The sequence below is a fragment of the Lupinus angustifolius genome, chromosome LG01 (assembly GCF_001865875.1).
Source record: "Lupinus angustifolius cultivar Tanjil chromosome LG01, LupAngTanjil_v1.0, whole genome shotgun sequence".
Taxonomy (NCBI): Eukaryota; Viridiplantae; Streptophyta; class Magnoliopsida; order Fabales; family Fabaceae; genus Lupinus; species Lupinus angustifolius.
The window spans coordinates 2,699,703-2,727,314 of NC_032009.1; the positions used below are offsets into that span (position 1 = coordinate 2,699,703).

A 27,612-nucleotide genomic window follows, 5' to 3' on the forward strand; every position below is an offset into this window, starting at 1 on the left:
CATTTATTAAGTAGTATAGATATATATTCAACTCTTTAGTAGATTTTTGAGAGAAAGCAATCTTATGTGCATCTAATTTAAGAACAAAGATATGTTGCACATGGTTTGTCCCAAATTCTGTCATTTAATAATAAAAATATATTATATTAATTAAAAAATTAATTAATATTTTTTATTTACCCGAAATAGTTTGTGCTATCAAATCTTTCTTCCTAATTTGAATAGTACCTTTAATAAACCAATAAAAGTTGTTAGATATATTTAAATTGATAGAACATACTATTATTTATAATTTAGTTATTTTTATTTTATTTAAGTTCATCTATAGTTTATGTTTATCATAGTAATTATGATCGGAGTTTATCATCCTATTATTTACTACAATTTCTGCTTATATCATAAATTATTGTTTCTTACTCATAACCATTCCTAAACTTCTACAAAAACTGACGATAAAATTATTGGTAGATTAATATTCATATTTTCAGTTAATTTAATTTTAATATTTCGCATGGTTTTGAGATGTCCCGAAACAGCCATACATTTTTTTAATAGAAAGGTTCCGGTCCAACCGTCCATGGAGATCAGCCAAGAGTTTTAATATATAATAAATATGTTGGTTTACTTCCTCAATGACAACCATAAATAAGGTCCAACTTCACTTAAACATGGTTCTGGCCTTCTGACCAGTGTAATAATCAGCTGCTGATAATAATCAACGCTACGCCTAAAGCACAATTAGAAATTAAGAGTTTGGACTACTAAAAGATTATAGAAAAAACTTATATAAAGATGTATTTAATACATCATATCTGAAGAGAAATGTATTTATGTTTTTTTTGTTATTATTAACTAAACTTTAATTAGAATTAAACGTTTAATGTATTGTCAAAAATTTATTATCTATATATATCAGTGTGTATAGACACTTTGTGTTTGCTGCCGGTCAATATTGTATGGTACTACATATTTAATTTTTATATATTTTATTTTTTTATAATTAGAATATATTTGTTGTATTTGGTGTATTTTATATTATAATTTTTGTGTGTTTATGATAATATTTAGGAGAGATATGGTTAATTAATGTGTTGATGGTGGTTAAATAGGATTATATGGTTTTTTGTAAAAAATAAATAATGTAAAGGACAAAATATGAAATGAAAATTACACCATGGTGGAAGTTACACTATGTTTTGACTTTATATATATTAGTGTGTACAGACACTTCGTGCTTGCCGGCGAATATTGTGTCATACTACATATTTAATTTTTATAATGTATTTGTTGTGTTTGGTGTATTTTATATTATATTTTTTGTGTTTATGATAATGTTTAATTTAAGGTGAGATATGTGATTAATTAATGAATTGGTGGTGGTTGCTTAGAATTATATAGTTTTTTGTATAAATTAAATAATGTAAAAGACAAAATAGGAAATGAAAATTACATCCTAAAAGAAGTTATTTCAAGTTTTGGCTTTATAAATAGTTTTCCAAAAAATCAATTGGCCAATTGGGTAACTGAAGAGGACTTACAGTGTTTCTCAATGTAGGTGATCATTCCTTCAGTTGATTTTTTTATAAAAAAACCAAAGACGCCAGAGTAGACCAAATTATACGAAACCGAAGTACTTGTAAAATTTGCAATTTAGGCACAGAAAGTTGTTGTCTCATGTTTTAAGATTTTATTTCCTCTCTCTCTCTCTCCAAACATTTTTCTCACTCCAAGTTTCTCTCTCACTCTCAGGTGCTACTACCTTACCATCTTATTTCATTTCCCGCTTTCTGTTTCTTTTCGCACTTTCTCGCGCTATCTCTTCTTTAATTTCTCATCCCTCAATTTTTTTCTGCTTTTCTCACTGTTTTCACTCCGTTTTTCTTCTTTTTTTGTAATTTGCTAGTATATTTTGCTCCTTAGAGATTAGAGAGTTCACAATTTGATTTTTTTCATGTAATTCGAGTTCAATTTGTTTGTTATAATGTTTTAGATCTGTAATTGGTGATTTACCTTTTTAGCTGTGTATGTTAGGGTTTCTTTTTTATTACTTTATTATTGTTTTGTAGATTAGTTGATAATGGTGGTAACTTTGTTATTTTGGAATGGTTTCAGATTTGATAATATAGGGTATTGGAAGGGAGTGTAAATGCAGAGGAAAACAATGGACACTATAAGTAACAGTATGGGGAAAAGGTCACTAGAGGGTGGTGGAGAAGATGACCAGCCTGAAAGAAAAAGGCCTACTCTTGCCAAGTAATTAATGCTTTTTCTTCAAGTTTGTGGTTCTATGAATTTCATTTTTTGTGTTCCACCAATTTTAAGGGTTTCTTAAAGTATAATTTTTGTTATATTTTTATAACTATTTTCTACTGGTTGGTAAATATGAGCAAATGATGTTTATATTTTTTGGGGCATATGCTACTGAAGTGATAATTTTGAATAGTAAACTGCTTTTTATGCTGATTCGCACTTGGAAGCATGTCAAAGGAATCTCAAGATCACTGTAATTGAATATTGTGTTTCTTTTGAATTTTTAAGATGTTTTTCTATTTTCATATTGATTATATCACTATTCCTAATCTTTTAGCCGAAGGTAGTTCTGCTAGTTGAGTTCAATTAGTGTGTATGCCTATCAAGAATAGCCCTGCCAATTTCCTAAGTTGACACTGTCATGGTTTTGATTCCATATTGATTATAATGGTATCATTGTCACGGGCTTGAAATATTCTTTCTGATGCTTGCAAATCAACCTAAAGGCTGTAATAGTTATTTGAATGGCTGGCTTTTGATGGTTGTTTATCTTGTTAGCTATAGCTGCTGTTTTTTTAAAAGGGCGAAGTCTTAATATCTGATTTCGTACCTCACTCTTTTTCTTTAATCAAAATTCTCTTGCAAAAAGTTGTTACTCAAAATATAATAAATGTTGATATTGAGATATTCTACCTCATCGCTTATGATATAGAAACTTCATTATGACCCCTCGAAGAACAATGAAAGACTCCAAACTTCGCTCTCTTGGTTAGGAAGGGTCTTGAGTTGTGATTATGGTGGCCATATGTGGGGAGCTTCTCCCATTGCAGAAACCACATCCATTCTCTATTTGTTTGAATTAACACTAAAACTTCCTTAGGAGTTGGGATGAAATAAATCAGTAACTCGATGACAAATGGAAAGTTTCAGTTTTATATTTCAAGTAAATCAGTGTGAATGCTTATAAACAAATAATTATATATGTTCATTTAGAAACTTGTCTGCTAAACTTACAATAAAACAAGGTTTTATTTCTTATTACTTTTCATCCATATGAATATCTTTTCGTAATTTATTTTTTATTAGCTCCTTATAATTGGTTCCAACACGTTTTGCAGTGTAATTGTGGAAGCTCTCAAGGTGGACAGTTTGCAGAAACTCTGCTCATCATTAGAGCCTATTCTTCGTCGAGTTGTAAGACATTTGGCTTCACACTGTTTCTACTATTTAGTTTTCTTTGTGACGTGCTATTTTGAAGAGAGAAATTTATCATTTCTTCACTGCTTTATACTATTAGTTTTCAAATTCTTATTTTCAAGAGAAAACTTTATCATTTCACGCTGCAGGGCATCTGTTAGGCAATTTGTTGGTGTTGAGTATTACGGCTTGTGTGTGAATACCCCCTGCCTATTTGTAAAGAGTCATTGTTTAACCAATAAATTAAGCTGCATACTAATTTTGCTTACCTAAGCAAACCTATTATTCACAGTGGATTGGATGTCCATTTTTCATTCAGTGTTCCATTTAACTCCATCCTTTTCTTTCCATGTCCAATTTTCCATATGTGGTCAAGAAAAGAGATGATACCATATTCATAGAAATTATACTACTATAATATGTTGGGAAATTCTATATACACCCAAAAACCATTGCTTACACCCAAACGGATGGTCCATCTATCTGACTATATACAACATTTACACTGACGGATGGTCCATCCGTGTGGGTTTGAGCACTGATTTCTTGGGTGTTGATAGAATTTCCTACTATGTTTAGTTCTTTATAGCTTCTAGTTCTGCTTTTGATCCTTTTTTTGGGGTACACATTTCTGCATTTACTTCTTAAATTAGTTTTATGGTACTGATGTGAACAGGTAAGTGAAGAAGTGGAGCGTGCTCTGGCAAAGTTAGGTCCTGCAAGACTTAGTGGAAGGTTTAAGAAAATCTTCACGTTTCGATAAAATTAGTTTCTAAATATTTATAGTTTAGTAACATTCCATATTATAACTATATGCTTTCCCATGCTTTTCATGTATTGTCTGTAGACCTAGCAAATACAGAACTGGATCTGTTAAGGTAACAGATATTAGTTCACTGTCAACATTTGAGTTTTGAGTCCCCTTTTTAGTATAGTAGATTTTTGGTGTAAATTATTAGGTGGTCTTGAAGTTCATGACTTTATGGATCTTGGATGGAAAAAATATATACCTTCTGGAAGTTATCTTATGGTTTTTGTTTGTAGTTTCAAGGAATAGGATAATGAATAATATGCTGTGCAATAGGGATGGCTGTGCATCTGATTAAACTATTCAAAGATAGACGATTAGTCCTCCTCAGAATCCTGTTAAAAGAAGCCAACTAACAATGAATTGAAAAAAGAATCATGTCTAAAAGATATCATGACAGGCAAAATATATTGCCTTATATTACAGCATTAAGCTCTAATCATTTGCACCACACCCTTGCTTTTTTAGTGCATTTCCACAAGATCTTGTATCTTTTTCTTTTATTGCCAAGCCATGAAACTGAACTACAAAATTACATACATTTTTTTTACAGAAATCATTTGAAATGCTTAACTCCTTGGAGGATCTAATGGGATGATAGTGTAGTATGGTGGTAATAATTTCGTTCAGTTTGTGATAATCCCCCTTTTATTTAGTTTTACTGTAGGCTATATGTATGATTATGACCACAATAAGCATTGGTTTTAATAAACATTTTGAAATATTGAGGTTCTTTATGTGATCCATCTGTATCTTCGTTATGTCACTATCCCCACTTTAATGCCACCATAATTTTCTTATGTTTATGTTATATATCTCAAGTTGAGACTGGTATTTAATTCTATCAGTACAAAAATTCCAGGTCTTCCCCAAAAATGATTGAAGGTCTGGATGGTAGAAACTTGCGGCTGCGTTTCAGGTCTAGGCTGTCTCTTCCCCTATTCACTGGAGGAAAAGTGGAAGGCGAGCAGGGGGCTCCAGTTCATGTTGTTTTGGTTGATGCCGATACTGAAAATGTTGTAATAACTGGACCTGAAGCCTGCGTGAAACTTGATGTTGTTGTCCTTGAAGGCGATTTTAATAATGAAGATGATGAAGACTGGACTCAAGAAGAATTTGAAAGCCATGTGGTGAAAGAACGCGAAGGAAAGAGACCTTTATTGACTGGGGAGTTGCAAGTGACTCTCAAGGAAGGAATTGGAACATTGGGAGAACTGACTTTTACAGACAATTCAAGCTGGATAAGGAGCCGGAAATTCAGGCTTGGTTTAAAGGTTGCATCAGGTTTTTCCGAGTCCATACGTATTCGTGAAGCTAAGACAGAGGCTTTCACCGTTAAAGATCACAGAGGAGAATGTAGGGTTATATGCCCCTTTGCATTTTCTGCTTTTTCTCTAGCATCAGTGCTCTTCCTGCTTCTACACTACAACACCATCATTGAACTTTTATATTCTGTTCTTTTTGCAGTATATAAGAAGCATTATCCTCCTGCTTTGACCGATGAAGTTTGGAGATTGGAGAAGATAGGCAAGGATGGGTCATTTCACAAGAAGCTGAATAGTGCTGGAATATTCACAGTTGAACAATTCCTTCGGCTTGTGGTGAAAGATTCACAGAAATTGCGGAATGTAAGTCTAGATTTTGCCTTAATCTTGGAGTTATGTTCCAACCATATTCTAATATTGTTCAACTGTATTGGCATGCTTTGTTTCATAGCCTTGTGGCTTAGATTTTAGGCTTTTCTTTTAACAAGGATGTCATATCCTATTCCTAAAATCTTCTATCTTCTCATCTAATATTATTTTTTTTATAAAAAATATATTGTTCAACTTTAGATCCTTGGGAGTGGTATGTCAAACAAGATGTGGGAAGCGCTCTTAGATCATGCAAAGACCTGTGTCCTAACCGGAAAGCTTTATGTTTATTATCCAGAAGATACAAGAAATGTTGGTGTTATTTTCAATAACATCTATGAGCTGTGTGGCCTTATAACAGGAGAACAATTCTTTTCTGCCGATTCTCTCACAGATAGCCAGAAGGTTAGTCTGCTTCAGATGTTCCTTTCTCTGATATCAGTAGATACTGCTATTGCTTACTTTGATGAGTTTGTATGATTGTTTGGCCTCCAAACGTTGAGCATGCATTTTGTTGCTGGCATAATTAAAAGTTAAATCTACCTATGTAATTGATAGGTAATGATGTCTTTATGTTTTTACTTTCTCTCACTTGCAAACTTAACAGTGTTGAACACAACTAAGCAAGTACATATTATGTTGCTGGCCAAGAAATCGTAGATAGTGGTTGGGGATCATAAAATTTTAGTCTTATCGAGGCCAAATTTTGCAGTTTCCTTTTAATGCTTTCTCCCACGAATAGGGTAAGGTTATGATACCTTTTAAATGGTTTTGCAAGTCCAGGTTTATGTAGATTCTTTGGTGAAGAAGGCATATGAAAATTGGGATCAGGTTATAGATTATGACGGCAAATCACTCGTGAGTGTTCCGGAAAATAATGTAGCTAACAGTGAAATTCAAATTGAGTCAATTGATTACACTATTGATTTGGATCATCAACTGCATCTGCCCATCCTCCCTGCATCTGTTCCTTCTGAACATCAAATGAATTCAGGGATGTCAGTTGGAGGTAAGCATTACCGTTTCCTTGAACTCTTATTTGATGGATCCTCTCTTTTCATTCTCCCTCATTTTGTTTTGGGCTGTTCATGTCATATTTTCAGTTACTTGTGTCTCTCAAATATGATCTGTGATGCTAATGAAAGAAGTGAGATGTTTTCTATGATATTGTTGGTACACGAAAATTTTGACAAATAATTATTTTTAGAAATGAATTGTTTTCTTTTTCACTCCACCCCCTTGGGAAAAAGGAAACCTCTTACATTTACATGAATAAAATTTGCTTATTTGCGAAGTTCTATGCAAAAACCTTTTTCAGGTTATAATGATCATATGGCAACAAGATGTCCAGGCCAGTCACTGATAGAACACTCCAATTTGCGGAACCACTTTGACAGCTCATTATATCTATCTAATGACCAATTAATCAACAGTGCTCATCAAACCCAAACCACTAGAAATGGCCGTGGTGCAGTTGGGTTAGCTCTTGGTCCTCCTCAATCATCAACGTCAGGGTTTCTTGCTGGAAGCCCTTCTATTCAGCCATCTACTATCAATCCTTTTGATGATTGGTCACACAACAGGGACAAGGGGGTTGATGAATTCTTTTCAGAGGATGAAATCCGCCTCAGAAGTCATGAGATGCTTGAAAATGAAGATATGCAACACTTGCTTCGCCTCTTCAGCATGGGAGGTAATTCCTCCATGAATGCTGGGGATGGCTACTCAATCCCATCATTCATGCCAACACCTATGCCGAACTTTGATGAAGATCGCTCTCGTTCAGGCAGAGCTGTTGTGGGATGGCTAAAGATCAAGGCAGCAATGAGGTGGGGCTTTTTTATCAGGAAAATAGCAGCTGAGAAGCGGGCACAGATAGTGGAATTAGATGAATAAGTCATTTCGAGAAATGATTTCAGGGTGAATAGGTAGCCTTAAGATTTTACACACATGTTCTGCAAATTTAGTTTGTCTTCATCAGTGGCAACGAAATTGTGCAGTCCGTGGGTGTTGACATTCATAGTGATGCATCTGTGTATCTGATTTTACTGCAAGCTTGTACAGTACAGTATCCTGTACAGTATTTTGATGCTTAGGAAAAACCTGGATTGTTATTTGTTCTTCACTTTTGTGCTAATGCTCCTTTGTTATCACCTTTCCATTGGGTTTGGAGCAGATGTCCTTTCAGATGATAACTTAGCTTTGTCATCTCACTTGATTGATGTATATGAATTATGATCTACTTAAGTTTGTAGCTGTATTGTGTGTTACCATCATCATCATCGTCATCATCTTCATTTTTTAATTTCGGTATCTTAATGAGCTATTGAACATCCACTGCTGGTTATGATTAGCTGACTCAGAACATGGCCCTCTTAACAATACTTCACTGTGCATGCATAACAGGTATGCAGGTTTATCATTGACGCATCCGTTTCAATTTCGAAAGGCATATTGAAATTCGGAAGAGCCAAAGTGGGTAAAGAGACCATAACTTGTTTCAAGTTGTCGAAGGCCGCTTGAGCTTCCGTGGACCAGAGGAACTTATCTTTCTTCAATAATTGTGTCAAGGGACGAGCTATAATACCATAGTTTTTAACAAAACGCCGATAGTATCCGGTAAGACCCAGAAAACCACGCAACCCTCGAATATCTCTCGGAGGAGGCCACTGTTGCATTGCATCGACCTTGTCGGGATCAGCCTGAATACCACTTCCCGAGATTAAGTGTCCTAAATATTCCAACTGGACAGCCCCAAAACAACATTTCTTATAGTTAACCCACAACTTGTGTTCCCGAAGTGTTTGAAACACCCTCTCCAAGTGTTGAAGATGAGTGTCCATGTCAATGCTGTACACCAAAATGTCGTCGAAAAAAACTAATACAAACTTCCTCAAGTATGGCTGGAAAACATCATTCATCAGAGCTTGAAAAGTTGATGGTGCGTTAGTGAGCCCAAACGGCATCACTATATATTCGTAGTGACCTTCGTGAGTCCGAAAGGCCGTTTTTGGAATATCTTCTTCCTTCATCCGAATCTGATAATACCCTGATTTGAGGTCCAATTTAGAGAAAAGGGTTGCACCACCTAACTCGTCCAACAATTCTTCTATGATGGGTATTGGAAATTTGTTAGGCACCGTAATCGTGTTTAGAGCTCTATAATCCACACAAAACCTCCATCCCCCATCCTTCTTTTTCACCAAGATTAGTGGACTTGAGAACGGGCTCACGCTGTGTCTAATCATCCCCGCTCTTAACATATCTTTCACAAATTTCTCAATCTCCTCTTTGTAACTATGCGGATGTCTATAGGGTCGAATATTGGGAATTTCGGCCCCATTCTTCAACACAATTGCATGATCACAGGACCTTTGTGGAGGCAAGCTCTTAGGGTCTTGAAAGACATCTTCAAAGTTCTGGATCAGAGGTTGTATACCTTCCGGTACGTTCATCTCAGCGGACATCATCATACTCATCATACCAAACTCCACATAATATGCTTCTGCCTCATTACGCATCTCCTTCATGATGGCTTTGACCGAAGCTACTGTTCTGGACAATGAAGGATCCCCCCTCACTTCGATGATCTTTCCCTTATCTTGAACTTCCATCAAGTAATTCCCTAAATCAGCCGTGAATTTTCCAAGGCTTTTCAGCCATTCATACCCCAAGATCACATCCACCCCTACTAGTTCAAACAAGTAAAAATCCTGCACTACCTTTAAGGTAGGAAGTTGAAGTTCAACACCTCTGCAAACCCCTTGACTCCCGAGACGCTGACCATTGCCCACCTCTACGTAATACCCCTGCGTGTTTTCTGTAGAGATCTGCAATTCTTCAACAATTCCAGGTGCTAGAAAATTGTGTGATGCTCCTGAATCCACCATCACAATAACTCTCTTATTTTTTATAGTCCCCCACAGTTTCAATGAATTTTTTGAAGTCATGCCCGCAATGCTACTAACGTTCAATTGTAGGTTGAACTCTTCAGGGATTTCTTCAGTCGTCTCTTCTCCTTCTTCGTTTTCCTCCATTTGCCCCAACAATATGATGTGAAGTTGTTTATTGCGACAAATGTGTCCTGGGAAATACTTCTCGTCGCAACGGAAGCATAAGCTACGCCTCCTTTTTTCGATTTCTTCTTCCTTGGTCAACCGTCTGAACCCTATTCCCCGTCGGTTTCCCCCTGGACCTTCATTTTCGCGAACATGAGTTCCTCCTCTCACCTCTGTGTTCTCTGATTTTCCCAGGTTTGCTTTGTGTGTTTCCTTGTGACTAAAAGTCACGTGACTTTCAGAAGGTGATTCTTTAAAATCTTGGGCCCTGGTCCAGCGCCCCACTAATGCAGGTTTAGTGAACCTAGATCCAACGTTTCGGTTTGGGTACCCATGAGACCGGCCCAAAACCCGGTTTCTTTCTTCAACCCGTTGTGCCATCCCCACCAATTCATTCAGATCTCCAGTTCCCCTCATCCTCACCTCTGCCTTAATGTCCTCCCTAAGACCATTCATAAAGACCCATTTCATAAATTCTTCATCAGCGAAACGAAGGGGTGCCGAACGGAGCTCAAACTCCTCCCAGAATTCCATGACCGTCCCCCTCTGTCTCAACCCCATCAACGCTTCATATGGGTTCTCCGACGAAGCTATTTGGAAACGACTCATTAAAGCTTGCCGGAATAATGGCCATCTTACTGTCGCCACCGTTCGTGATTCCCACCACTAGAACTAGTTTAAAGCCTTTCCCTCCAAGCATACAACTGCAGTGTCCACCTTTTCATCATCTGGAACGCGATTGATTTCAAAGTAACGTTCCACTCGGTAAATCCATCCATGCGGGTCCTCTTCTGAAAAATATAGTACCTCCACTCTCTTCACTCTTTCTCCTCTTCTAGTCTCTTCCTCCTTGTGGGCCCACTCTCTATGGTGTCTCCCTTCGCGGTTGCTATTTTCCCCGATACCTTCTCGTCCCATTCCCCTTATTTCTCCGACGGTTTCCTCCAATCGGTTCGTAACCGATTTCATTAACGTCTCCAGTTCTTGCCTCAAAGTTTCTTGAAAAGAGCTTTGCATTCCTTCTAATCTTTTTTCCACGTTTTCTATTCTGTTTTCCATTCTTGTTGATACCATCCAGAGGCTCCCAAGATCGGGAGCTCTGATACCAACTTGATAGGAACTATAGCAGCAGTATTGATGAGAAAAGGAAAAGTGCAAGGAAATTGTATATTGATAGTTAAAGAGCAAGATTACAATGTAAGAAAATGGTGACAAGAGTAGTATTAAAGAAGTAATGAAACCATAAGATTGTCCCTTTCTTCCCCTGTGACACTGTCACCCCAAAGTTCCCAATCATTGCCTGATTATTCTGCATTTCCTCTCCTCCTTAAATTCCCTTCTGGTTTGTATTCTCTCACTCCTTTATGCTGCCACGTGTGTAGTTAGTTACTACCATGTGCAACAGATTTTCCTTCTTCATTTGATATCATTTTGCCCCTATCCTTCTTCCTTTTGCTCTGGTATAACCTTGTGATTTGTGGCCCATCAGTATCCATATCTGGTGTTGGGTTGTATTTAGTGTGTTTCTAGTGTGAATGAAGGATTGGCTTTTTGGAGTGATGGATCTGACGTATAAAATAATTAATCTCATAGTAGTTAAACTCTCGATTTAACTCGTAGGATCGGTAGATTTTACGAGTTTTTAAGAGCTACCGAGTCACGTGCCCACTTTGAATGCGATGTCACCACCGCCAGTGAGATCGCCGGGGAAGATCGTAGGATCGTAAAATCGCTCAAGATCTTCCGAGTTTATGTTTTTATGGCAAAAGCCCCAAATTGTAAAATCTCAATGTTCTAAACTCATATAGAAGGGGAAACTCATGCTCATTGTGTTCTTTTATTTGAAAAAAATTATGTTCACTCTCTCTTCTTTGAACAAAATATGCTCTCTGTAGATGTTCTTTTTTATTCTCTCATTTTGTTGTGCTTATATGTGTGGTGTTACTTTAATATATGCATATATTTTGATGTTTAAGTTTATGTTTTATGAAGTACCACTTGTTAATTTCGTTACTTATAGCAATGGAGAAAACTGAAGTTTTTATTATTGTGTATATGTATATATAAAAAAATTCAATGGTAGGATCTTACGATCACACGGTTTATGTTTTCATTTACTCCTTCCGATCTTACATAAGATCTCGATTTTGTCAACTATACTCTTAATAGCTTATTTGAATAGTTTTGATTTTAATTTGCCAAGGAAAAAATGACTGGAAACAAATGACATATATTTTACTATAAAGTTGTGGCACATACATCCTAAGGAATGTCATAACTTTTTATGATAGTTATGACAAGATTTAAACGAATGAAAGAATCAATTTACAATAGCTACATCAGTATCAAATAAAACTAATATTGGGGTGATCTTTGTTTTCTCTTAGTTGGTTCTGCATTCTGGAGGAAAACCCTGTGGAAACCTCTTAGTGTCTGTGCAGTAATTGTATATCATGTAATTCTTTTGCACCCATGTTAACCTCTCTTGGCCTGTTGTGTCCAACTCCTGCGAGAGCCAGGAACTAGAAGCACTCGATGTCGAAGCCGAGGCACAAGATGATGCCCCAGAAGACCAGATGCAAGCTTCAGCATTGAAATTTCTGTAGGAAGCAGTGAATGGAGCTTGTGTCCAATCTGTCTTAACAAGTCCACCTCTTGTTGCCCAGTTATCTGCATTCCACAAACTAGAATATATCCTCATTGGTTGGTTCTTTGGGAAAGGGACACCAATGCTCTCTGAGTTCTTGAACTCTCTAATGGGAGTACCATCAACTGAGAATCTGAAATAAGAGTAAGATTAATAATTACAAATATAAGTAAGATGAAGAAAAAAAAGGAAAGAGAGTGGTAAATTTGAATGCATTGATGAGATTTTTTACTTACATAATCCGCTGTGGGTTCCAAGTGATAGAATAAGTGTGAAAATCAGCTGTTGGGTCAAACCAAAGATAAAATTGTTGTTCTCTGTTTCCTTTGCCTTGGCTGAACACATTGGTGTGAAGAATATATGGGTCACCACTCAAGTTTCCAAGAAATTCAAAGTCTATTTCATCCCAAGTTGATCCTTTTGAAGATAACTGCAAACAAAAGCACATATATTTTATATATCAAGCTTTAATACATAACAATGAAAATATAAAGAACAAAACTAAACCCTTGACAAGATACTATTATTATTCTAAAAGATTTAACTTACATAATATGCAGTGACAGTGCCAGCAGAGTTTCCAGCAACAAGCTTAACCTGCATGTCAATCTTGCCAAAGAGGTACTCATTCTTTGATTGGAACCCTGAACCAGAAGCTTTATCAAGTGACAGAGTAAGTAGCTCCCCATTATTGATTATATTGGCACGACCATCTCCCCAAGTTATTTCAAAATCATTGTTCAAGTTACCAGCAAATGCAACCATAATAGAGCTAAGGAAAATAAAAATTAGAAGCACAGAACAAGACATAGTTGGATAAGTAATAGAAGCTATCTCTGTGGTGATTTTTATTAATTGGTAGTGATTAGTGAAGTGGGAATGGTATGTGTAGGGAACTTAGGTTGATATTTATAGTAAGGTGGTTAGTGATGAAAAGCGTGAGGAAAGGAATGCGAAACTGCAAAGTGATAAACTAAGCTGGACACAGTTGTTGTTTTTGTCTATTAAAAAATGAAGTGTGGAATTGTACGCGCTTGTTCCTTTTTATTAAGTTTGAATATGTGAAGTTGTGGACTAGTTTATAATAAGGATTACATGTCTCAAAATGTTACCTATCAAACTAATTACATTACAATAACAAATAAAAAAATTATTTTCTATTTTTATAATTTTTTCTTAACTAGTTGACTCTTTTTAATAAGATTAATACACAGTAAGACATCAAATTTTGGGACAGGTTATCTCTATTCCAAGCGTATATGTGATGTGAACTAGGATATATTTTATACTATTGTGTGACATTACCAATTGCCAACCAAGTATCGAACTCTTCCAGCTCTAATAGAATAATCAGTTCCTAAACATAAAGGAGCCTCCACCGCCATCGGCTACTTACTGCATTTACATTGCATATGTCTCTCCTGTGTGAAAGGTTTATCTTTGAATAATAAGAAAATGGAAAAGAATTATGAAGTATATTTTTTAGATGAATCTCAAAATCTTTGTTTTCATTCACTTTCTTAAAAAACCCACAAAAGGGATTATGTCATTATTCTATTCTTTGAACTCAACATTAAAATCTTCTTATCTTTCATATTTATCAACTTCTTATAACATTTGGAGATGTCCTCATTTGGGTTATGCTTACTTACGTATTATTTAAAAAAATATTTCCAAATATTATTACTTCTAAAAAGATTATTTAAAATTTTCAAAATATTATTTTGTATTCAGTATTTCAATTATTATTCATAATACTAGTTTGCAAAAAGCTCAATTACTTGTTTCAGTGGCTAGATGAACGGTTCAATTGAAATAAATCAAAGAAAAATAATGTTGAGTCTACTGAAAAATAAAACACAGTCAATAGTTCAAGGAAATAAAAAAAATGAATAATAAATATACAAGATGTATATGCATATCCTCGTTGAAATAAAACAAATAGGATACTCCACTGAGTTAAGGAAATTTTTTTCTTCAGAATTCCCCATAGGAGATACATAAAGGAGAGATGTGAATAAAGAGAGAGGCTAGGTAAAAAACATGAGTCCAAAGGAGCCTTAATTTGAGGATGGGGTTAAGACTTAAGACTCTCCATCATATTTTAAATAATAACAAGTCTTATAGAAAATGTGAGGTTAGGGATATGCATTATACTTTGTTAATACCATGCCCACATAAAACATGTGTTTTTAATACCATGCCCACATAAAACATGTATTTTTAATACCATGCATGTATTTTAATTTCTTTTCTCGTATAATTTATATTTTGTAAGGGTTAAATAATTTTTAACTTATTAATATTTAATTTGTTTATAGAAAAAGTATTATAAAAACTTGCAATATAAGTTTATGTGGATATCACCCAATTTAATTTTTCTGGGTACAACTTTGTGTGATGCCCTTAAGGATTTGAACTTTGAACAATAAAATATGTCCCTGGATGGACAATACTTACGTGCTGTTATCTTGACCTCAACCTAATATTTGCTTCCTATACCACAAGTCCACAATTTATCATTTTAAGACACTGGTCTTGTATGTCAAGGTAAACGTAGATGAATATTTAAAGTATGGACAAGGCTATGAGAAAAGAATGAAGAGAGGAAAATTGAGTGAAGAACAAGAACAAGAAATGAATAACCTCTTTGAGGGACTTTTATTTAATTGTGAAGAATGAAGAATTGAGTTGTTAATGATTACAAACCAGAGAGAACTATTTATAGAAAGTTTGGAATAACTAACCATTAACTAACTAACTAAAAATAGAAGAGTGCATATGAAACACGTGCAAGATGAAAAGAGAGAAAAAGAAGAAAGTTAGTTGTGTTGATAGCCTGCAAACTGCTCTGTTTCTGGCTTTGGTGCTTCTGGTTTTAATGTTTCTGGTTTTGGTGCCTCTGTACTGGCTAATACCCCCCCACAAGCTGGAGCACATATACTTAGGAGCCCCAGCTTGAGATGAATGGCAGAATAATCCTTTACCCCAAGAGGCTTTGTGAGACAATCAGCCAATTGTAGTTTGCTTGAGATAGGCAGGAGTTTTAGACTTTTCTGGAGGCAAGCTTCTCTTACAGTATGACAATCCAGCTCGATGTGTTTTGTGCGTTCATGAAATACTGGGTTTGAGGCAATGTGGATTGTTGATTGGTTGTCACAGTAAAGAGTTGGAGGATGAGTTGATTTGATGAGCAAATCGTGTAGCAGATAAGTCAGCCATTTTATTTCACAAGTTGTGGTAGCCAAGGCCCTATATTCGGCCTCACATGAACTTCTGGCCAGAGTTTTTTGCTTTTTTGATTTCCAGGAGATGAGTGACCTGCCCAAGTAGATACAATATCCAGTTACTGATCTCCTAGTGTCAGGGCAAGATGCCCAATCACTGTCACTGTAGGCCTTGAGGTGAATGTGTGAAGTGGAAGGAAAGAACAAGCCCAAGGCTGGGTTGCCTTTGAGATATCGAAGGACTTTTAATGCTGCATTGTGATGAGCAGTTGTTGGTGTGGCCATGAATTGAGCAAGTTGATTTATGACAAAGGTTATGTCGGGTCTGGTGTTGGTGAGATAGATGAGTCTCCCAATGAGCCTTCTATAGGCAGGAGCATCAGAGTAGAGAGGGCTAGGATCTTGGTGTAAATGAGTGCCAAAAGTCATAGGGGTTTTGGAAGGTTTACATCCTAGCAACCCAGCATCTGAGATCAGTTCCAGGGCATATTTCCTTTGGTTTATGGAGATCCCTGATTGTTGTCTTGCAATTTCAAAACCTAAGAAGAATCTGAGGTCACCAAGGTCTTTTACCTTGAAGGCAGAGTCCAGTAGATGTTTGATTGAAGAGAGTTCGTGAAGATGATTACCAGCAAGAATAATGTCATCCACATAGACAAGGATGATGGCAATGAGTCCTGAAGGCATGTGTTTTGTGAAGAGGGAGTAGTCATTTTCTGATTTGGCATAACCATGTTGAGTGAGAAAATTGGACAGTTTGGAGAACCATTCCCTACCTGCCTGTTTGAGACCATAAAGGGATTTCTGTAATTTGCAGACTTGTGATGGAGACTGAGAGGGAAGGCCAGGAGGGGTGAGCATGTAAACCTCTTCCTTCAAATCACCATGGAGGAAAGCATTGTTGACATCCAACTGCTTCAAATGCCAATTGTGAATTGATGCTAAGGCTAAGACTAGCCTTAGTGTGCTGGTCTTGACAACAGGGGAAAATGTGTCCATGTAATCTACACCCTCAGTCTGTGTGAAGCCCTTAGCCACCAATCTTGCTTTGTACCTCTCTATACTGCCATCAGGTTTGTGTTTGATCTTGAATACCCATTTGCAGCCTATAGGCTTTTTGTTGTTTGGTAGATCAGTGAGTATCCATGTTTGGTTCTGGCTGAGTGCATCAAGTTCTCTGTCAATAGCAGCCTTCCAGTGAGGGTGTTTGATGGCTTGAGAAAAGGTTGTTGGTTCTGTGTGAGAGGAAACTGAGAGAATTATTGCTCTATATGAGGGGGATAAGGAGTGATAAGAGAGGTAAGAAGATAGGGGGTAGGGGTGGGGGGTTGTTGTGGATGTGTGGTTAGTTAAGGAGCAATGATAGTCTTGTAGGTAGGTAGGTAGGTGTTTTGGTGGGTCTTGTGCTTTTTTGGGGTGGGTCTGTGTGGTCTAATAATGGAGGTAGCTCTGTTTGCTCTGGTAATTGAGGTGGTTCTGTGTGGTCATGGTTGGAGGGGTCTATGTGTTGTGTGAGAGGAGTAGGATGGGGAGTTACTGAATGATTATTGAGAGGTGAAAGGAAGTGAGGTAGGATGTCATCATATGAGAGGGGATTGTGGTCAGTATGTGGTGGGATGTCATCAAGGTTTGGAAGTGGTGATTTGGTGTGGTATGGGAAGATTGTCTCATGGAAAATGACATCTCTACTTACATCAAGGGTCCTAGAATTCAGGTGGAGAACCACATAACCTTTTGTTCCTTCTTTGTAACCCAGGAAGATGCACTTGCTTGCTCTGGGATCAAGCTTAGATCTGTGAATTGGCAGGGTACTTGTGAAGCAAAGTGACCCAAAAACTCTGAGGTGCTGGATGTCAGGTTTGGATTTGTACAAGACTTCATGAGGTGATTTGTGTTGCAAGACTGGTGTTGGCAATAAGTTGATGATGTGCACAGCATGTCTGAGAGCATAGGACCAATACAATTTTGGGATTTGGCTTTGAATCAGGAGTGCTCTTGCTACATTCAACAAGTGTTGGTGTTTTCTTTCCACCACACTGTTTTGTTGAGGTGTGTATGTACATGATGTTTGGTGCTTGATGCCCTGCTCAGAGTAAAAGGAATTCATGGCAAACTCAGCACCATTGTCACTTCTCACAGTTTTAATTTTGATCGAAAATTGAGTGGTGATCATAATGATGAAGTCTTGCAACCTCTTCCTTGCCTCACCTTTGTTATTGAGCAGAAAGACCCATGTGTACCTTGACTTATCATCAACAATTGTTAGAAAAAATCTATGTCCATGTACAGAAATAGTTGAAATAGGGCCCCAAATATCTACATGTATCATGTCAAAAACAGAAAATGATTGTGTTTGGCTAATAGGAAAGCTTAGCCTTTTTTGTTTTGATAAGTGGCAGACATCACAAATGTTGTTTTTATTAAAGGAGACAAAAGGGAAGCTGGTCTTTATAGTATCCATACAATTGTTGGAGGCATGTGCCAACCTATAATGCCACAAATTTGAATTGGAAAGAGTTACAATGTTTAAGCAAGTAAAATTTTGTCTATGATTGTGTTTGGTTGTTTCCAAAACATAGAGGCCATGGATGATCCTAGCTGTACCAATCCTCTTCAAAGAGTCCCTTTCCTGAATTGTGCAAGAAAATTCATCAAAAGACAGAATGCAGGATGAATGTGAGGTTAGCTTAGGTATAGAAAGAAGATTGTATGAAAATGTAGGTAAGAATAGGACATTGTGTATGGACAAGTGGTCAGTTAAGGGAATTGTGCCTGAGATGTATGCCATTACTATAGAACCATTGGGAAGATTGACTTTAACAGGTTTAATTCTATAGTAGGAGGAGAAAAGGGATAAGGAGGCACTTATGTGGTCAGTGGCACCATTATCTAGGATCCATGATACATGTTGATATTTAGAGTTAGGAATACCTTCTTTTGTTTCAAAAGCTTTATCAGCAGAGTTTGTGTTTGTGCTCAGAACAGCATTGTGAGTTGTAGGGATGGTGTTTGATTGTTGTAGCATTTGAATTAGGCCTTCATATTGTTTCTGACTCAATCCGAAAACAGATTCATCTTTGCCATGCTCACCCTGATTCCTGTTTCTTGAATCACAAGTCATTGCTGTGTTCTTTTGTTCACCCCTTGTGAATTGGAAATTTGGTGGGAAACCATGAATTCTGTAGCAAGTCTCAGCAGTATGGCCACTTTTCTTGCAATAAGTGCAATGTTTTGCTGAGCTTGTACCCTTAAACCATGTAGGTTTGTTGGTGGATGATTGGTGTCCTTGGCCATAATTTCCTTTTCCTGGAGGTCCTTTTCTCCAATTTGTATCTGTTGTCATTACTTTTGTATCATCATCTTGGCCCGTGAGTTGCCTTTCTTGCTGAGTGACCAGAGATAGAACCTTGCTCATTGTGGGTAGAGGGTCAATGAGTAGGATTTGAGACCTCACATTTGCATAGGAGTCATTTAGGCCCTTGAGGAATCTAACAATCTTATCTTCTGTTCTGTGTGCCTTAGAACTGATCATAGCTTTGCAAGAAGTGGGATCTTGGCATTCACAAGTTGGTAAGGGTCTGCAGGTATCAAATTCATCCCATAGGATTTTCAGTTCAGTGAAATAATCTGAAACAGCTAGCTCACCTTGTTTGAAATTGGCCAGTGATTCATGCAGTTCAGCAAGGCGAAACAGGTTTCCTTGTGAAAATCTTTCCTTTAACTCATCCCACACATCATAGGCTTTGTCAATCCATAAGATGCTCTGTGCAATTGAAGGAGAAACAGATCTTGTTATCCAAGAAGTGACCATGTTGTTTGCTCTCTGCCATTGCTTGAATAAGGGGTCTGTTTTTGGTGGCATGATGATGCTTCCATCAACAAAAAAAAAAAGCTACTGATACCATATGAGAAAAGAATGAAGAGAGGAAAATTGAGTGAAGAACAAGAACAAGAAATGAATAACCTCTTTGAGGGACTTTTATTTAATTGTGAAGAATGAAGAATTGAGTTGTTAATGATTACAAACCAGAGAGAACTATTTATAGAAAGTTTGGAATAACTAACCATTAACTAACTAACTAAAAATAGAAGAGTGCATATGAAACACGTGCAAGATGAAAAGAGAGAAAAAGAAGAAAGTTAGTTATGTTGATAGCCTGCAAACTGCTCTGTTTCTGGCTTTGGTGCTTCTGGTTTTAATGTTTCTGGTTTTGGTGCCTCTGTACTGGCTAATAAAGGCCAACAAGGAAATAAGGGTCTTGCATGTCAAAGTAAACATAGATGAATATTTAGATTGATTTTAATGTGAACTTAGCCAATGGATTGGGTCGAGAGGGTAAATATTACTCTAACGCTTCTTTTAAAAGGCATAGGAAAGATAAATAAAAAAAATAAGCAATTGCAAATGTGATACAATTGATTAAAATATTAAATCCTATAATAGAATAATGATTTATTAGATGTGATGCCAAATAATAAAAAGAAGAGTAAATTACACTGACACCTCCTGAGTTTTAGTGAAGTTACACAAACCACCTCTCACTTTTCTAAACTTACACAAACCTCCCCTACTTCTATACTTTCATTACACTTACCACCCATGTATAATAAATAAGTGTAATTTTTTAAACAAAAATGTGATAAATGCAATTAAGTTAAACAAAACATGATATATTGTGTAGACAAGTCTAAATAATATGGAAATCAATATATCTTTATTATTTTTGGTTCGTTACACTACATTATAAGAGTGATTTAAACAATATTTCTTTATAACTGTTGATGCATTTTGTAACAAAAAATAATAAAGATACATTAGTTTGTATATTATTTAGACTTATCTACACAATATATCATGTTTTATTTAACTTAATTGCATTTATCACATTTTTTGTTTAGAAAATTACATTTATTTCTTATACAGGGGTGGTCAGTGTAATGAAAGTACAAAACTATGGGAGGTTTGTGTAAGTTTAGAAAAGTGAGGGGTGGTTTGTGTAATTTCACTAAAACTCAGAGGGTGTCAGTGTAATTTACTCTAAAAAGAAAGATAAATAAAGGTTAGAAAAATTTATAAGAATATAAATGTTGCACTAAGAATATTAATGGAGAGGTAACTACACTCAATAAGTACACCCAAAACAAAGAAAAATATAATATGATTTGACATTTTTATCCTTAAGATATATGTATATAACAATTTTATCCTTATATGTAAGTACAAAAGTGTTCACTTGCCTTTCCATTAATGGAGAGGATCCCTTCAAATAATGAAGAAACAAATTGACTTTTTCTTTTATATTTTAAGGATAAAATTGTAATATCATTTAAATAAAAATGAAATAAATGTTAATATATATTGTTTTTCCTTTAATTTTTTTACGGCACTTTCCTCTCCATGGAAAAAGTATCACTCGAACTTGATTTATCTTAAAACTTAATTTGACCAACAACAATAAATGTATTATCATTTAATAAACCTTATCATGTAGTAATTGGTAACAGAGTATATGATTTCAATAATGAATGAAAGAATATAAGTATGAAAATTACATTACAAAAAATAGGTAATAAAATGATGAACACACTAAATCTATGAGTTTTGTTTCCCTAAGCAATGTTGCATTCAGAAGGAAAGCCTTGTGGAAATCTTTTAGCATCAGTGCAGTAATTGTAAATCATGTAATTGGTCTGAACCCACTTGAGCCTCCCCTGATTAGTGGAATCAAGCTCTTCTGATAACCAAGCATTGGAAGATGAAGATGCAGAGTTTGAGCCACAAGAAGATGCTCCAGAAGACAAAGTGCAAGCATTGGCATTGAAGTTTCTATATGAAGCAGTGAAAGGAGCTTGTGCCCAATCTGTTTTAACAAGACCTCCTCTTGTGGCCCAATCATCTGCATTCCATAGACTTGAGTATATTCTCATTGGTTGGTTCTTTGGGAATGGAACACCAATTGATTCTGAGTTCTTGAATTCTCTTATTGGGGTACCATCCACTGAAAAACTGAAACACATGAAACATTAGAGTTTAGTTACATTACGTTAGCACTAAAACACATGAGGAGAGCCCAACTCAAAAGATTAGTTTATTAGGTGGGAGAGCCTTATGATTTAAGTACCATGTTGAGTTTACTATTCTACTCGATGTGAGACTCCTAACATATTACTTCGGGCACAAGGCAGAATAATATATTGAGAAAGTAACTTACACAATGCGTTGAGGGTTCCAGAGGATAGAATAGGTGTGAAAATCAGCAGTTGGATCAAACCAAAGGTAGAATTGTTGCTCCCTATTCCCCTTGCCTTGGCTGAACACATTAGTGTGCAGAATATATGGGTCACCACTCAGATTCCCCAAGAATTCGAAGTCAATCTCATCCCAGTTTGAGCCTTTTGATGATAACTGTTATGTGTTACATTAACCAAACTTATAAGCAAGAGAAAGAAAAAAAGAGGAACTCAAAACTATATACCGGTAGAAAACGAATGAAGGTTGTGTTAGTCAGTCCGCAAACAACGTAAAACTTTGTCGAATCTCTAGCATATGGTAAACTACTTAAGTGATAGACTACTTACATAATAGGCGGTGACAGTACCAGCAGAATTTCCAGCCACAAGCTTAAGTTGCATATCAATCTTGCCATACAGATATTCATTCTTGGACTGAAAGCCTGAGCCAGAGGCTTTATCAAGAGAAAGAGTGAGGAGCTCGCCATTGTTGAGTATTTTGGCTCGACCATCTCCCCAAGTAATATCAAAATCTTGGTTCAAGTTACCAGCTGATGCTGCCATAAAAGAGGCCAATGCCAATATAGAGAGGGTAGTTATTGTTGTACAAGTAGAATAAAGATACTTCATGGCTGATTTTAATTGCTAGACACACTAGATAGATGATGGTGTAGTAACTTACTAGTATTTGTGCTATTTTTTAGATTGGTATTTATAGTTGTATCTATGTATCAAGGAAGGAGCAAGGAGGTTTTGTGGTGTGGTGGTTATAGCAAATATTAAAATATTAATAGCTAGCTGTTATAACCAAACCAATATTTTTATATTTGAATGGTATGGTTGTGAATTGTGAAATTAGGACGCGCTATTGCATTTTTTTTAATGCAAAACGAAATTGCAAAGTTGGTGAGGAATGGTTATGTGGGGTCTCAAAATATTCAGAGGAGAATTCCCTGAACAGACCGCCACTATGTATTTGACGTTATAAAAAAAAAATTTAGAAACAAAAACTAATATTTTTTATATTACTTATAAAAATATGATTGGTTTGGGACATAAAATGAAGATAGTCATAAAAATATATGATCTTTGTTAGTTAAATGTGTGATTATATTGACAGTAAAAATCTTGAAAATAAAGTTTGGATAATGAAGAATTGGATAGTTTTTATGGAATGTTTGATAATTTTATTGGATAATCTATCTCATTTGGACTGTTTAAATTTTCAATATTTCATGTTAAATTATAAAAGAAAATGTATGAAATTATTCATTTAATTAACAATGTTTGTTTTTTCTTCATCTCCAACAGTCCAACCACAAGAAAAAACACCAGCACCTGGACCGTTCCATTTTCAGCCCAAGAAATGGACTTCGCCCAACAAAAACACCAATGAACTTACTTCCCTTCTTTTCTTTCCACCCACAAAATCAGCTTATATCAATCCATATTTATGTGTGCTTTCAACACGGTCCATTAATTAAAAGTGATCCACTTTTGCGTATTGTCTTTGCCTAGTGGCTCCATCAACCATTGAGATGCATTCACGTGAGCTTAGCTCTAACTCTAAGTCATGAAAGATGTTGTCTAGCATTCTCAAATTGTTTTTCTTCAACTTTTGGTTAATCAACTAGTCCGGAATTTTGAAATAAATGGCGCTTAAATTGTTCAAAATATATGGTTCATTGAGACTTTAAACAATGAAAATGGCCATCTCTTACTTTTCATTATCTCTTCTCAAATTTTCAATAGCTTTTGGATATAAAAATTGCATCTTGTATTGAAGGATAAACATGACTTGCATAACAAGGAATTGAAGGCTATTTGCATCGCCCAAATTGATAATACACGGTCAGCACATGACCGAGACAGACTAGGCTTGACGCACAGAAATGACCGAAGCAACATGGGCGTGGCGCAGGAAACTGACCGAGACAGATAAGGCTTGGCGCACATAAATGACCGAAGCAGCGTGGGCACGACACAAGAACCTGACTGAGACAGACCAAGCTTGACGCACATAAATGACTGAAGCAGCATGAGCGTGGCTCAGGAACCTGACCGAGACAAACCACGCCTGATGCATAAAATTGATCGAGAAAATCAATCTAGCCAAGCTAACCAAGGCTGGCACACCAGACTGACCCAGCCAGAAATCAACCATGGGCAATCTTAAGCATAATTCATACCCTTTAAATTGTAATTGAGCACAAATGTCTCTTTTAGTAGATTGATCATAATGATGAATCTTCAACAAAAGTTAGTTAACCCCTTTTGAGTTTGCTTGTTTACCAAGCAACCACTTTTTGTACAAGGGCACTTAGATACTATAATTCAATAAGAGAAGTAGTATTATTCATTGCAAAATCGCTTTATCTTGGTATTGCAATTTTACCAAGTTAAACTTTGAAAGTTTTTAGTTACCTTTACATGGTTGAATATTATACTTCAATTTTTAGTTGCAACAACAAAGGCCGAAAAGCTATTGCCATAAATGAGAAAAAACACATGGAAAATAGAAAAATGTGACATTTCTTCATTTCAAGGACTAAATGATTTCAACAAATGTTTTGAACAATTTGAGCATGATGGATTTCAAAGTTATGGACTAGAGGAATAGCTAGAAGGTAGAGGAAATTAATTCAAGGATGAGTCACCAACAAAAGGATAATAAATATTATTTTATGACTCTTAAATATTTTCTTATTTCATTATCCTCCAAAAATCAACAAGTCTCAAATAAAGGTGAGGAGTGAATTTGTCAAAAAAACTTTATACGAAAATGTACTGGACGGAAATTAGTTGGGCTGAGAGAAAAGCGAAGTGGGCTTATTGGTGTTTTGTTGAAAATAAAGATATTTAAAATAAAAAAGGCCGATATTAGAAGTTTGACGTGTGTATATATATGTCTCCTTCAAATTGTGAATGATATATTCCGAATCACCATGCATGGATGAGAGGAGGTATATATTACATCAAAAAAGCAAAAATCTGATGGAAAGGAAATAATGAAACGAAAATAGTAAAAAAGGAAAAATACAAATTCAATTCATCTGCACATTATCAAGAGGTATAGTTTTTCATGCAAACTAAACGATAATGACAGATTAATAAAAGTGGAATCACTTCTTCACGACTTAATCACTTGTTGGATACACCTTTGTTTTTTTCCAATGTCATGCTTATGTGAAAAAGCAAAGGGGTGTGATTGGGGCTTTAAGTGTTCATTACGTGCTAAATTCTTAAACTGTTGTTTCACTTAACAGACTTTGGTTACTTTGACTTAGGTTAAAACGTTTCAAACTAGTGTTGCAGAAATGTAAACATTATCTCATGCAAGCTTCTATAGTATATGGTGGCTGTTAATTGAACAGAAAATTCAAACTACCTTCTTAGCGTGGCAAATTCCATAATATAGCTCATAGAATTAGTAATTTAATAATAAATACACACGTGTGTGATGTTAATTTAATTAAAAAATAATGTCTATATTATATAGTATTAAAAAGTGGAAAATAATAACTTCTTTGTTAAAAAATGTCTTGCATAAAGGGTATTCCAAAAACAAGTTCAAATATTCTCGTACTAAAGGGTCCACCACTAGGTGAATGGGAGCATGTCTATTGTTCTATAAAGATGATTAGTTGAAAAAATATATTTAAGTTAAAAATTTAATAATTAAATTTTTTCCTCATCAATCATAAATAGTGGTATGTGGAGTGATACATTTTTTTTGGATAGAAGATGTCCACTCATGAAAATGATGACATCATTGACATGTGACATAAATAAAATTTTAAAGGTCCAGATTTTTATTTATTTTTAAATTAATACACACCAAATTAAAACTAAGTCATTTTTATTCCAAATTATGGAAATAGTATTTTATTAATACAAAAAATCCTTAAATGATATCATTAGTACATTTATTACCATTTTTTATTAAACTACGAACACATATCAGAAATTGATCATATGAATGTTGAAAGATAAAAACCGTGTGGAAAGTGATTTAAAAAAGGCTAAAGTCCATAATGCACTTCAACGTATAGATTAACTGGAAGAAGAAAGACACTGAAATTATTGTTACTACATTTTTGACCTATGGCGACGCCTCCACCTTCAACGGTTTAAAAATCGTTGTCTTAAAGTACTGTAGGCAACGATTTTAAAATTGTTGCCTATTCGTTATATTATACCACAGTTTTGATATTGTTGTCATAATTGTTCTGAAAACCGTGACTTATTGTAGTTTAAGACCACGGTTTTTTAATCGTTGTCTATTCATTATATTAGACCATGGTTTTTGATATTGTTGTCATAATTGTTCTCAAAACCGTGTCATAATGCACACATCTCATGAAGAAAGACCCCAAATTGAGGTTAGTCTTATTGAATCCTGTCGTTTTTATGCTCTTTGTGGCAAAAATATGATTAGTTTGATATTGTTATGTTTGATTAGGGGTTTGATTTAGGGTTCTATTCGATTTAGAGTTGCATTTTGGATTTCCTTTATGATTTTTTCTTTCTTGTTTAATTGCTTCTCTAATATTTTGCATTAGGGTTCTGGTTTTGCTTTATGGTTCTGTTTTGCTTTAGGGTTCCCATATCAAAATCTCAAAATTTCAAGTTGTCCTATTTCATGGTCAACCTCTATTTTCTTCATCAGTGATGGTATGCATTAATTTTATCAAATCTCTCATATTTTTCTATCATTAAACATAACATCATAATTAAATTTAGCAGTAAATATTGTATCATTATTGTTGTTTAATAGGCACGTTGTAGTATCGTATTGTTACACGACCTATAGTATTCATACCCGGATCTTATTAAAAGTGGCAATTTCTGCTCCCATGAAGCATAAGAAATGATACTTCTTTTGAGTGGTGATATATAGTTTGATCCACTGAATGTTGCAGCTCGCATAAAATTAAAGAGTCCAAAATCAATTGAATAAGCTTTTTGGAAACCATCAAGAATTGCCATCATTGTAATATTTGCTGGTTTTCTATCTGCTTCATACTTCTTCAACAAATTTATATCCCCCAAATATTTAATTAGAGAATCTAGCAAATGTGGATTATTTTGTAGTTTGCTGACTTAGTTTTACATGGAACTTTAGCAGGTCATTTCTCTAGTCCTTTTTTGCAACTATGCTTCTTAGAAGAATGCTTGTTACAACCCTTTTGACCCTGAGTGCAATATGATTTGAAATTAGCAATTACTTTTTACTTTGTTGGTATTGTATGCTTTTATCACTTGATGTAGTTTAATTGACAATCTTGATATGATTCGAATATTGCATTCTCAATTATGTTTAGATAATTGCCTTGTAGATATTTTGAAGCTTACTAAGATAAAAAGTGCAGGTAACTACACCTTTGCTTTTCAATCTAATTCTTGATGTTGTGCATCTTGGTGAGTTGTTAAGGTGGTTCCCTCTTGATAGTCCAACTGAGGTAACATTATTGGTTTATTATAATAATGAGAAGGGATTTAAAATGGTTTTTAAAGCTAAATTGTTTTGATCGTCTTGAGTTTCTTCAATATGATTGTG

At 35.4% G+C, this 27,612-nt stretch overlaps 3 protein-coding genes across 3 annotated transcripts; 1 reads left to right on the forward strand and 2 right to left on the reverse strand.

The window, feature by feature from the left end:
• Positions 1,607-8,026, forward strand: LOC109346969 (calmodulin-binding protein 60 B-like). Its single transcript, XM_019586710.1, has 9 exons — positions 1,607-1,749; positions 2,113-2,253; positions 3,369-3,444; positions 4,124-4,182; positions 5,118-5,611; positions 5,723-5,883; positions 6,091-6,294; positions 6,673-6,898; positions 7,208-8,026. Exons 2-9 carry the CDS (start codon positions 2,147-2,149, stop codon positions 7,783-7,785), a joined length of 1,905 nt encoding a protein of 634 aa, XP_019442255.1. The 5' UTR covers positions 1,607-1,749; positions 2,113-2,146; the 3' UTR covers positions 7,786-8,026.
• On the reverse strand, positions 12,158-13,479 carry LOC109346976 (probable xyloglucan endotransglucosylase/hydrolase protein 23). Its single transcript, XM_019586718.1, has 3 exons — positions 13,144-13,479; positions 12,831-13,024; positions 12,158-12,727 (listed from the first exon to the last, which is right to left on the reverse strand). The coding sequence occupies exons 1-3, from the start codon at positions 13,402-13,404 to the stop codon at positions 12,331-12,333; spliced, it is 852 nt and encodes a 283-aa protein (XP_019442263.1). The 5' UTR covers positions 13,405-13,479; the 3' UTR covers positions 12,158-12,330.
• LOC109346982 (probable xyloglucan endotransglucosylase/hydrolase protein 23) lies at positions 21,311-22,750 on the reverse strand. The gene is made up of 3 exons (XM_019586724.1): positions 22,401-22,750; positions 22,034-22,227; positions 21,311-21,828 (listed from the first exon to the last, which is right to left on the reverse strand). Exons 1-3 carry the CDS (start codon positions 22,680-22,682, stop codon positions 21,432-21,434), a joined length of 873 nt encoding a protein of 290 aa, XP_019442269.1. The 5' UTR covers positions 22,683-22,750; the 3' UTR covers positions 21,311-21,431.

What these genes read in the sequence shown, in the direction of transcription:
- LOC109346969 (XM_019586710.1), top strand. Translation starts at nt 2,147, where the DNA reads ATGCAGAGGAAAACAATGGACACTATAAGTAACAGTATGGGGAAAAGG. An exon ending in TAAAGATCACAGAGGAGAAT is followed by an intron (nt 5,612 to 5,722) that starts GTAGGGTTATAT and finishes TTCTTTTTGCAG; the next exon opens with TATATAAGAAGCATTATCCT. An exon ending in CTCTCACAGATAGCCAGAAG is followed by an intron (nt 6,295 to 6,672) that starts GTTAGTCTGCTT and finishes TTGCAAGTCCAG; the next exon opens with GTTTATGTAGATTCTTTGGT.
- LOC109346976 (XM_019586718.1), bottom strand. Translation starts at nt 13,404, where the DNA reads ATGTCTTGTTCTGTGCTTCTAATTTTTATTTTCCTTAGCTCTATTATG. An exon ending in GCACTGTCACTGCATATTAT is followed by an intron (nt 13,025 to 13,143) that starts GTAAGTTAAATC and finishes TTTTGTTTGCAG; the next exon opens with TTATCTTCAAAAGGATCAAC. An exon ending in TGGAACCCACAGCGGATTAT is followed by an intron (nt 12,728 to 12,830) that starts GTAAGTAAAAAA and finishes CTCTTATTTCAG; the next exon opens with ATTCTCAGTTGATGGTACTC.
- LOC109346982 (XM_019586724.1), bottom strand. Translation starts at nt 22,682, where the DNA reads ATGAAGTATCTTTATTCTACTTGTACAACAATAACTACCCTCTCTATA. An exon ending in GTACTGTCACCGCCTATTAT is followed by an intron (nt 22,228 to 22,400) that starts GTAAGTAGTCTA and finishes AACACATAACAG; the next exon opens with TTATCATCAAAAGGCTCAAA. An exon ending in TGGAACCCTCAACGCATTGT is followed by an intron (nt 21,829 to 22,033) that starts GTAAGTTACTTT and finishes CATGTGTTTCAG; the next exon opens with TTTTTCAGTGGATGGTACCC.